Source organism: Moschus berezovskii, chromosome 7 (assembly GCF_049115385.1).
Source record: "Moschus berezovskii isolate FMDL1 chromosome 7, NW_MosBer_1.0, whole genome shotgun sequence".
In the NCBI taxonomy this organism is placed as follows: domain Eukaryota; kingdom Metazoa; phylum Chordata; class Mammalia; order Artiodactyla; family Moschidae; genus Moschus; species Moschus berezovskii.
The window spans coordinates 72,403,585-72,416,065 of NC_142466.1; the positions used below are offsets into that span (position 1 = coordinate 72,403,585).

Sequence of the window (12,481 nt, forward strand, 5' to 3'; positions counted from 1 at the left end):
TCAATATTCTTGTATTAAAACATAATGGAAAGGAAAAAAATTATTCAGCTTTTTGAGATCAACATTATTCTTCCTCACCCAACCACACCTCAGAATATTTTCTTAAGAACCCTTGATTCTCTAATGTTTTTTCTAGAGTCTAATTTCTCAGCTTTTCAGTACTAATTATTTACTCTAGTTTTTGGATTTATTTCTTGAAATGTAAGACCTAAAATTGAGTACAGTAAATTGTTTGAAGCGTTCTCCTATTTTATGCTTCTGAATCAGAAGCAGCAAAATGCTTGAAATTTCTGAGTTAGGTATCTGTACAATCTGTTAATACAGTTGTGTATGAAAGAGAATTATATATTAAAAATCCAAAAATATTTGTTTTTATAATCATGATTTATTCAGTTTTTATAACTCATAATCTGATCTAATGCAGTTTGTAAAATCTTTACATGTAGGGTTACACAAATATTTATATTTGCTCAAAATCATCAATATTTACACAATAAAATGGATGAGTTACAATGTATGTAAATTATCCCTCAAAATTGATATAAAAAGAGATCTAAACATATACAAATTCTCATTGGAAATGAATGCATTTCTCTTCCAATGAGATAGGCACATGAAAGGGAATTTAAGGGTTTGTGGCCATTTAACAAGTTATATTTCCTGTTAGGTTATGTAAGAAGCTCCTAACCCCTAATCTAAGAAAGATTTGTACAAGAAAACTTTGCGTATAGCCATGGTTCTATACAGATGTCCTATTTATAATAGTCTGTGTAAGGACATGAGAGAGAATGCTATTAGGCAAAAGCTCAAAGGAGAACCCCTGATTACTGTTCCCAGGGTGACCGAGTTCTCATGACCACATGGTCAAGGACTCAACAGAAACTCCATTTAGATACAATATGATTTGGAAACATAACTAGAGTGACCACATCCTTTCATTATCATCACATGGACATGATAGTATTTAGGCTAATTAACCATGTATTTATGGAATGCTTTCTGTGTGCATAGTATTGTGCTAAACTCAGTACAATGAAGAATAGAGAATAGTATTAAAAAAGAACCTATAGGACAATCAAGATAGTTACACAAAATTGTGAATGTGCTTAATACCATTGAATTATACACTTAAAATTGTAAATTTTATATATACCTTTACCATAATAAGTAAGTACTTGCAAAGCCGTTAAGAGATCCATGTATATTTCAGTAAATGTTAATTAATATCTACTAGGCACCCTGCTTTTTATTCTTCAGCGTTATTGCTCAAGTGCCCTCTTCTGTTCCTATAACTGTGGAACCAGCCCTGTTTCTCAGTTCAGTTCAGTTCAGTCGCTCAGTCGTGCCCGACTCTTTGTCAAGAGGAATTAGGAAAACTCTGGGCCATTTGCTCAATAACTTGTCACTATTGCTGCTCATCCAGTTTTGTCTCTACCTTTTGCCATATCCTGTATGGCTTTTATATCCCAATGCATAAAAACTGGGTTGTAATTGATTAGATCGGATTCTTCCATTTATTATTTATGTGACCTTCAGAATGTTAACTACACTTAGCTTTGTCAATTGCTGGGAGGACTCCATGAGATATTGTCTTATTTCCCACTCCCTTCCCTACCCTTGGAGTAGGAAATGCTAATCCACTCCAGTATTCTTGCCTGGAGAATTCCATGGACAGAGGAACCTGGTAGGCTATAGTTCATGGGTCGCAAAGAGTAGGGCACGACTAAGCGACTAACACACACACGCCATTCCCTACCCTGACCCACTGCATTCTTGCCTCTGTCCCTCCCTGTTTGATTCCCTCTTTGCTTAGAATTCTATTTTTGCCACCACCAATATTTAGACATTTTAGTACTATAGTTCCTATAGTCCCTTTCCTATTACTGGAATCCCCTAATGTCAACACCACACTTACCCACCCTGCTTATTGCCTACTCTAGGCCAGTAGACTCTGCCTGTGTATCATAGCGTTGGTGTGTTTGTTTCTGGGCTTTTCTGTGTATATGAGTGCATATAATTAAGGTGAATATATTATCTATCTTTGGAGCTCAGAACCAAGATAGCTTAGTTGGTTGGGATCTAAGACTAAAACTGGCCTTGAAAGCTGGCTGGAATTTAGAGAGAGAAGAATAAAGGAACATACCTGGAATTTTGGCCTTAGTTTCTTAAACCTGTATCTTTCCAGGCACATTAATATAACTGTACAACTGCCAACAAGGGGAAAATAGTTCTTCATAGTTTTGATGTCAAATGCCCAAATTGCATTCTACTTGACAAATATTAACTTAATAAATCACATTTCCCCCCAGAATCTTAGATGCTCTTATAACTGCTTATTAGGATTCTGTTATTTTTCTCAGGCAGGTAAGGAAATCTAAGTCAGTGTTAAATCCATAAACATATTCTTAGATTCTTTAGAGAATTGTTTTCCTTTAAAAAAGAAAAAGTCTATTCATTACTCTAGTTTGAGAAAACTACAGTGATCCTCAACGGTTTAAATCATTGTTAAAGGGATGCTGAGAACAAGATGAGGTGCCAGTGTTAAGTTGATGGTTGTCAGATTTGGGAGGCCTAGGTCAATGAAAGCAAACATAAGTAAATCAGAACCAAGAGGGAAGGTTGGTAGATAGGGGTGAGGAGGCTTTGTTGTTCAGGGCTTGGTGTCCTGTAGCAGAATAAAGTTGTGTATGTATGGTTTGGCCCAGCATAAAGAGCCAAGGTCACAGTGGACAAGTAGGGTCCAGATTGAGCTCTGAATGGAGTCTAGTTTGGCATTTAGCTGGGGTCGAAGAGGGATTCTCTTCTTTTTTATGTGAATTAAAAAAAACCCTCAAAAGTAAGCAGTCTGAATGTTGATGTGATCGTGCTTACATGGGTTTATACATGTGTGAGAACTAATCAAAGGATATGCCCTAAGAATTGTTTGTATATTATATGTAAATTCCATATAAAGTTTTCTTAAAATGGGAATATGTTCCTCTGTCAGGTAGTGAGTTCTTATCACTGGAGATGTTTGAGCTGAGATTCAGTGGCCACTTGTCAGAAGTGGTATAGTGGGGTTTCACACAGCCGAGGGGAAAATTGCACTTCCACCCAGAGAAGTTGTGTCAGCACAGGTGTTGCCATTTTATGTAGAAGGTTTTATTAATATGTTTGATCTGAAACATTTTAACTTGTCATGATTTTTAAATGTATTGACGTGTACAGGTGTAAAACATGGGACAGTAAATTCATTCACTGCTCCCTAGTGCATGTCACAAATGGAACAATTTTATGGCAGATCAAGCCACATTATATTTTTATTCCTAAAACATAATAACTTGTGTTTATTGGATCAAGGGCATTTAACTCCTGAGACAGATTTGTCTGTTTTAAACTGAATCTCCAAAGAAGATAAGTTAGAAAGGCTTTTTGGTTTGATTTTGTTTTTTTCCATCAAACCTCACATGACATGTAAATGCTTACTTGGATGTTTTTCCTCTTGGAAAGTAGATTCATTTGGAGAATAATATGTTTGTATGTTAGAATGGATTTTAGTGTGAGATGCTTTTTCCTATAAAGGTGCCACCCTTTTCTTGTCTAATAATTAAGTCACCCTCTTTTCATACAAGTGAATTTGTACTTTCAACATGGTTTATCAGATGCTATTAATGAACCGCTATTAAGACTGCAAGGCTGCAGTACCCAGGGCTCTGATTACAGGAATTAAAGTAGTGTGTATTGGCTGACTGCTGCTCCCCAGCAGGAACGTTCACTCATAATTCCTTTGCATCTAGTCTCAGCAGGAGAAGATTGACAGCATTGAAGACCATGTCAACAGTGCTGCTGTGAATGTTGAAGAGGGAACCAAAAACTTGGGGAAGGTAAGATTCTGCTCCTGCTGACAAATCAATGGTACTCTGGCTCTCAGGAATCCCTAGTATTAACCCAATTGATCTGTTCTCTTTAATGTTGAGGGAACCAGCAATTAAGAAAATAAGGAAGAAATGACACATAGGTAGTGCAGGAAATCAATGGTTGTTGTAATATTCTACTCTAAGATTCCTTCTGTTGGGAGAAAAATTTTTTTCAGAGAGAGAGAGTAAACTGCAGCCCTGCTGTGGCACTTGGTGTTACAAAAAAATATTTTCATGGGTTCAGGGAGAGGAGTAGAGAGGGTTGCCAGAATCCAGTAGGGGCCAATGTTTAGGGACATGACAGCACAGATGGTATGGGTCCATCTATTTCCCATAGAATGTGGCTCTTAACCCCAGGTACATAGCATGGAATAATGTGTGCAACATAAAAGCTTTGGGAGTATCTGTGGCTACTGAAACTGTTTAAATAAGCCAGCTAGATAATGGATTGACTATTTTGCAAGTAAAATCAATCTGTAGCAGTCCACTCTTTGTAGCTCACTTCTCTAAGTTCTGAAATCTGGAGCAATTAGAGTACCTGTGGAATACTTTCTCCCCTCCCCCGACCCCAGAACAATCTCTAAGGTTAATTATGTACCACGAGTTAAAGAGGCATTGCCAGGAGTAATGAGAGGAAAATGCACATCACCACAGGGAGATATTCTCAACTCAATTTCTAAATTGAATTTTTTTTTTTTTTACAGGCTGCAAAATACAAGCTGGCAGCTCTGCCTGTGGCAGGTGCACTCATCGGAGGAGTGGTAGGGGGTCCGATTGGCCTCCTTGCAGGCTTCAAAGTGGCAGGAATTGCAGCTGCACTTGGTGGTGGGGTGTTGGGCTTCACAGGTGGAAAATTGATACAAAGAAGGAAACAGAAAATGATGGAGAAGCTCACTTCCAGCTGTCCAGATCTCCCCAGCCAAACTGACAAAAAATGTAGTTAAAAACCAAACTTCAGTATTATTGGTGCCAACATGTCTATCCTAATGATGACCTTCGCTGCTGTTGGACACCCAGTCAGCTTTCAGAACATGATTATATCCAAATAGTGTCTGTAGATGCTCAAGTGGGATTGAACTGTGATAAGAGGATATATTTTGTTGTTTGCTGGGGTATTAATGGCAATGTGAGAAATTGAGGAGCCTGGACTGAGGGTGTACAATATTTGTCAGGTAAAGTTTAAGAACTGCCAGGGAGCAGATTTTCTACTTGGAAATGTGAAAACCGAACCTATAACTTTGATCAGGACTTGTGATCTGTGGACATGTTGGGTTATGGGAGGACCGTTTTCAGAATAGTTTCTTCCATGACCCTGACTTGGAGACTCCAAGGCTAAGCATATTATAAATATGCTTCTTTAACTCCTAAATCTACATTATTTAGACAGTTTAGCAGAGAAAAGAATGGAAGTTCAGGAGCTTTTCACATCAAATAGGGAAATCAGGATCTAGCAAGGGGCCCAAGTGAACTACATAATGGAGTCCATTTGGTGAGCCCTCTTGCCATTTGGTCTAACACTGTTTTCCAGTAAAGGAAATAAATATTGTAAGAACATGGAAAAAGAGGCCAAATTTCTCCTTCAGATATCTTAATTTGTGACACTAGCTTCTTTGAAATCTTTCTTCTGCCTCTCTGTAAATAAAGAACACAGAGTCTCAAGTCAGCCGATCTCTTAACACCTCAGATATCTAGTCCCTTCTGTCTTCCCACTTTTGTAATTTTGAAAAGTTCTTTGACTTATGGAATGAATTCTACCCATGTGTAATGAAGACTTTTCTCATAGTCTTTTTTTTTTTTTGTATTGTAGAGAGAGGTGTTGATCTCCAAACATTGTTAGGGTTTGGGCTAAAAAATAAGCAAGTGGGGGGATAACCAGATCATTTCTTGGGGCATCTTACAATTTCAAGGGGCTCATGTACTTGTCGTGCAGTGAGTCTTTGACCCTATTTCGTCTTTTCAGCTGGGAATTGGAGGAGCTAAGAACTAGCTTTCTACCTCACTTCCATTACTACCATCCTTTTCCCTAGGTTTTACTATCTCCTGTTCTTTCCTTCACTTTGTACAGCTGCATTTCTTCCTGAGAATAGCATTCATGCTTGCCTTTTCTCACATTCAAGATTGATGATGGACAAGGCCTGGCGCCAAGACTCAGTCTTGGTGGAGGATTTGTGGTGCTAATTTCAACACTTGACATTGATGGCAAGCATGACCCAGCCCAACCTAGTGTCTGTCTCAAATAGCAGGGAAATTTTAAATTTAGGAAAAAAGAATTTAAGATTATGGGCAGCCTCATCCTGTACTCTCAGCTCATCTGAAGTAGGAAGGAACCACCTTTTGCCTTGTTCTTTATTCTTTTCTGAGGACAGAGGAAAGGGCACCTATACCATAAAAGATGTGAGCTCTCTGCTCAGGAACCAGATGGATTCATCAGGTGGTTGAATGGTTTATCACTTCTCTCTTGCTGAGTTTACCCTTAATAACTTTTATTGATTGCTGCCTTTTACTTGTATGTCTAATCTAAAGAGACCTTTCTCTTTCATACTTTTTGCTTCTCACCAATGAATGCTAATGAGGCAACACACCATTTCTTATCATTATTGAATAACTGGAAAACATATTGCTCCCTGCTGACTTGTATCTTTAGTATAATACCAAGAAGGGAGTACTTTGAATAAGTGTCAGATTCTGATCCAGTATTTGATATTAGATACCTGTGAGGTTGGGATAATTGCTTTTGAGCTCCACCTTTTTATGTTTTCTGATTCTTGCTGTCCCTTTAACACAGGATGTTCAAGCCAGAATGAGGATCAGAATTGCCTGTACTTCAGAATTCCTGTACAGAATTCCTGTACTTCAGTCACGTGGGTTCTAATAATAGCCATTCTGATTCTGTCAGCTAAAACTGTAAATTTAAGATATAGTTACATCAAGATTCAGCTGAACTGCTGAATTCTGTAATTTCTAGTATTCTACCCTTCAGCATAGCCCAGTCTTCATCACTGCATATTATTCCTATTCTGCCAATCTAAAATTGGCTAGCCCACCATCTTAACAGCACTAGGGATTCATTATACTGTCAGGCTGGTTTTACTCAAGACCTGGTGGAGGAAAGAGGCTTATTGTTGACCCTCGCGTTTTGTTTTGGGATCTTTCCTTTTCACTAAGCCAGTGCGGGACATCAATGTATGTGCTCATATAGGCCTTGAACTTTTTTTTTTTTAATTGCTCATCAGGATGGGAATATTACTCTACCTAGAGTAATATTTTATGCTTAGGTAAGTTACAGTCCTTTTTTAAAGTTTTATAATTTAAAATCATTTAGAAATTGTATCTAATTTCCTCATTAAGAGAGCCTAATAGCCATCTTTTTGTAGAAATTTCCATAAGTGTTTAATCAACTATGAATGATATACCTATAAACTGTAATGTGTTAGAAGTATAAATTAGTCAGTATGACACAGAAACCAGTCTTAAAATTGAATTTAATGCCCACTTCACTTTCACTTTCACACATTGGAGAAGGAAATGGCAGCCCACTCCAGTGTTCTTGCCTGGAGAATCCCAGGGATGGCAGAGCCTGGTGGGCTGCTGTCCATGGGGTCGCACAGAGTCGGACACGACTGAAGTGACTTAGCAGCAGCAGCAGTATCAGATTAAATTTATCTTCTATATGATTCATGTATTATTTTTACTGCAGCAAGTTAGAAGTAAGGAACATTTTAAGTTCTTAAAATTTACTGAGGCTTATTTGGATACAGGCAGCATTCCTAAAGCCTTGTTGATATAATAATCTGAGAATTTCTCTGTAGAGCAGAGACTGAAACTTTTTGGTTGTAATCTATAGTAAAAAAAAATGCATTTATATCAAAACAGCATATGCTTTATGGAACAATACGTTATGTGCAGTGTACTTTGTTTTTTATTGTTTCGGCTTTTAAAATATGCTAGTTGTAACCTATGAAATTGATTTCATAATCTACTAATAGATGTTGACATTTAGTTTCTCAAAAAAAAAAAACCCTTATAGAGGAACTGATACTTCTGGAATATTTTCTGTTGGTCAGGACTTCATTAGGCATTTTATAGGTAAGGAAACTGGGTCTCAGAGAAACTAAGTAATTTGTAGACCGTTATTCAACTGCAGAAAGGTGAAGCCAGGATGTAAACTAGGTCTGTTGAACTACAAAAACTTCTGTACTCTCATACTGTGCTGCTTCTGTATATAAAATTGTGATGGGCTAGTCACTTTGCTTCACCCAAACACCCATATATTCTGTAAGGGAGGGTTGGTTTGAAATTACACGTGCCATTCATTTACACTTTTCTTAAAATCTTCTTTTTTCTCACCAAGTGTCCAGCAACCTCAGAGTTTTTAATGGTTCAGACAGTAAAGAATTTGCCATCAGTGTAGGAGACCAGGATTTGATTCCTGGGTCAGGAAGATCCTCTGGAGAAGGGAATGGCTACCCACTTCAGTATTCTTGCCTGGAGAATTCCATGGATAGAGGACCAGGTGAGGCTGCAGTCCTTAGGGTCACAAAGAGTTGGTCATAACTGAGCGACTAACACACAAACATGCAATGCAGAAGTACATAGTGCTGAATCTGGTCCTTAGACTATAAAAGTGTTTCCATCCCACACGTATCCTACATATTTCCTTATCTTTGTGGGTCATAGTCATCACTTAAGCAGTGTTTTTTATACTGAATTTTAAAATAAACTCTGAAGTAATGTTTTAAAGCAATTATAACTCATAGAGTCAAGTTATTATCCTTTACCATGGTATCCTTGGGAGGCCATGTACTTACTGTAGTGATGCTAGTATTACTTAGAATATTTTTGAAACTTTTCTTTTGGAATTGGCTTTAAAGACATTTTACAAATCACGTTAAAAAAGCCAACTCAGTGTTTACTAGTCACAGATTATGCTGCTTTATCCTTATGACGTCTTCTTTCCTTAGTTTTGTTTTTCTTCTGCTGATTTAGCTATTCTACCCACCTGTGCAGGAGCCAAAAACTTAAGAAGCCCCAGAAGGTGGGTGTGTTGGCCAGAGTTCCAGGAGCAAGAATTTTAGGTTACACTGAAACTGAGTGCTGTATAGGGAGAATTCTGTGAATCCAAAAACCATCCTCTGTGGGCTGCATAAGTGCCATCATTAATTTGCACAGGAGTAAGGACTGAAGTATCTATGAATCACAAGAGGCTGTGGAAACTTAAATATAAACAATTGTGTACAACATTTTTCTCCAGTGAAAATCACAGAAGCCAAACCAAGCCATTCTTTGCTCTCAGGGTCCCCTTTGCCCTTCATTGCTGCCACTCAAAATCTCTGGGAAGAAGGATGAAAAAGAACTTGGGGAAATGGTTCTCCTGTAAAATGGCACTTTCTTCTCTTGTGATGAAGTATGACATGGTGGTGGCTATCAGTGCTCGAAACTTTAATTCGTGAGAGGCATAATAAAAAATAGGGAAGCTTCCCCACTAGCCTAAATTAATGTAAACAGTTCAGGTTTTGTTTGTGTTTTTATCAACATGTCATGTTTCTAACAGGAGTTTCTTACTATTTATACTGATTAATTTGACACCATTTTAAAAAGACACTTCTTGGGTATTATAAACAGTCAATGGTAAAAGATCTATATGTTATCTATATTACTGCCTCAAAAATTACTGGTATAGACAAGAAAAACATCTATGCAATATTAACAAAAATAAATTTATTTAAAAACATGAAAGGTGTCAAATGCAAGTGATTTCCCCAAGGTTAAAGCTAGTTAACACAAAAGTTAGAATTATAACCATGGTCCAAGAAAAAAAAATCCTCAAATAATTTAACTGAATTTCTGTTATGCCATATCAAGTTGCTTGCTGAAGTTTGTGGTCTTTCAGACCAATATTAATATTTCAATTCAGTCAACAGCTCTAGTGGAAAGAGAATTCACTGGGGAATCAGGTCAGGGTTCTAGTTTTGTCTTTGTCTATTGTAGTAAGCTTTTACTCAGGGTGGCTGCTTTCTCCCATTCTCTAGCCAGGGATTCCCCCAACCTAACATTCTCCATTCTTTTTATATTTAGCCTTCTCCTGGGTCTTGTCAACTGTTTGAATATTAGTTCTTTTCATGTCTTAGATCTATTCATAGTCATCACTCTAGTAAAAGACTATATTACCTCACATCCCCTACCTCATCCTCCCCAACTTTAGACCATTCCTCACATTACCGCCACAAAAGTCATCTTTTATTTTTTGCTGAAATATTTTCAGCAGCTCTTATTGAATAGCCGATCAAGTTTTTTCCTTCCATATTTTGGCCCCAGCTTGTCTCTTCAGACTCACTACTCACTATATGACGGTGCCACTGAAAACCAGACATTCTATAAGAATGATTTTAAGGTTTTTCTATGGTGAAGGGACAAAATGGTTATAAACTATGTTTACATTTTTTCCAGATTTCTGTAACATTCAGTTCAGTTCAGTTCAGTCGCTCAGTTGTGTCCGACTCTCCGCGACCCCATGAATCACAGCACGCCAGGCCTCCCTGTCCATCACCAACTCCCAGAGTTCACTCAAACTCGTGTCCACAGAATCGGTGATGCCATCCAGCCATCTCATTCTCTGTCGTCCCCTTCTCCTCCCGCCCCCAACCTTTCCCAGCATCAGAGTCTTTTCCAGTGAGTCAACTCATCGCATGAGGTGGCCAGAGTATTGCAGTTTCAGCTTTAGCATCAGTCCTTCCAATGAGCACCCAGGATTGATCTCCTTTAGAATGGACTGGTTGGATCTCCTTGCAGTACAAGGGACTCTCAAGAGTCTTCTCCAGCACCACAGTTCAAAAGCATCAATTCTTCGGCGATCAGGTTTCTTCACAGTCCAACTCTCACATCTGTAACATTACATTTTACAAAACTAACCAGCTGAGTTTTGTTTAAGCTCTTGAACAAGCCTAAAAGTTGTTTCCTTAGGGGAAGAAATCTTTTGTCCCACCCCCAAGAAGAAAGTATATTCAATTTCTTAACCTCCAGTGTCAGTCTTGCCACATGTGCATTGGATAGCCAAAGCCATGAGGATTTTAATTTAGCAGCATAGATTCTCCATACTAGAATTGACTATTGTCAAGCTCCTGTGAGAAACTTGACTGATCAATATTTGAGGAAAGCACTCAAGAGTACATTTCTCAAGTACTAGAGATTGGTTAATCACTAAAAAAGATGTTTACATGGGTTTCATTAATTAACCCCCCAATGATGTCTTCCATTTTATTATTAAAACCTTTGGTGTTAGCAAAGGTCAGCACAACAGTGAGAATTTCTACAATTCTGTAAAGCCTCCTGAATTCACTTACTATGTTGCTGAGTGGTGCTTATATAAGGAAACATGCAATAAATTCACTTATTCAACAAACATTTAACTGAATGCCTATTGTATGTTGGATGCCAGTGCCATATGTAAAAAATATTAGACCTATAGAATCTACCCTTATAAACCATTCAGGCTAAAGAATTCAGACACTCAAAGCAAGGAAATCACCATAAAACATGGTAAGTACCCTAAAAAAGGAGAGCAAAGTATGAAGGTAGAATGGAGTGACTTGTTCTGCCTGGAAAAGAAGAGGAAGACTTTGTAGAACATGTGGTATTTGAGCAGTGCTCCAAAGAAGAATATGCCTGACTGAAGACTGGATTTGTAAGCTTTCAAATGTCAAAGGAATTGCAAGGACAAATTGTTCAAAACATGAACAAGTATAGTGTGTTTAGAGAAAACGAAGGACTTAAATGTGAGTGATGAAGCTGGTTAGATGAGTATACAGACCAGGGTAGTTTTTATACGTGTGTGTGTGTGTGTATGTATTTAATATATACATTTAATAATTATTTGTTTAAATGGGTTCTTTGTATCAGATAAGACTGTTACAACCCTCTAAGTTCTTTGTTTTGCCTTCATTGCCAGAGAAGTTAGTAATAAAACTTACCTTTGCCTGGGCTCTTGGTACATTCAACATATTTGCTTTTCTTCCCCACATGTAAGAAATGATTTGTGCTTTCTTGCCTTTGTTGTGAGATCCCCTGCTTGACACAGAATGTCTGCTTTCTTCCTATCCTGTTATTCATTCCGTAAATATTTATTGAAAACTCACTGAGAAAACAGTCATGAAATTTACTTTTGCCTTTTAGTGTCCAAGACCTTCATGGCCCAGTTTCCCTTCTCTATGTGAGTATTTCTTGACAACTGCAATCCATTTGGCTTTCATTTTCACTTGGGGCTAATTCTGCAGTGTTTTATAACTTAATAGGTATAAAATTCTTTCATTTGTGGTAGTGTGATCTCTCCAACTAGAATGCTAGCTTCTTACAGGGCAGGGACTATATCATCTGCTTCTTAAGAGTATTTTACAACACAAAGTACAGTGATGAGAAGGGAAAAAGAAGCTATACCCCTGTTAGTGACTTCTTGATGCTGAGTAGTGAGGTCATGGCATGTGTGTTTTGCTGTTTACAGAGATGTGTATTGAAATGTTAAAAAGCTTTCTAAGACATACCAAGCTCAGCCCTCACTTTTGTATATTAACATAGGAATGAATGATGCAACA

At 37.8% G+C, this 12,481-nt stretch overlaps 1 protein-coding gene across 3 annotated transcripts in view; it reads left to right on the top strand.

Annotated features, from left to right (window-relative positions):
* Positions 1-5,460, top strand: part of STX17 (syntaxin 17) — a 68,609-nt gene extending 63,149 nt beyond the window's left edge. For all 3 annotated transcript variants that reach the window (XM_055427147.2, XM_055427148.2, XM_055427146.2), the window contains exons 7-8: positions 3,777-3,863; positions 4,601-5,460. In XM_055427147.2, the coding sequence (XP_055283122.1) occupies positions 3,777-3,863; positions 4,601-4,840 (327 nt within the window). In that variant the 3' untranslated portion in view covers positions 4,841-5,460. The remainder of the gene's footprint in view (positions 1-3,776; positions 3,864-4,600) is intronic.
* Positions 5,461-12,481: the final 7,021 nt, after the last annotated feature.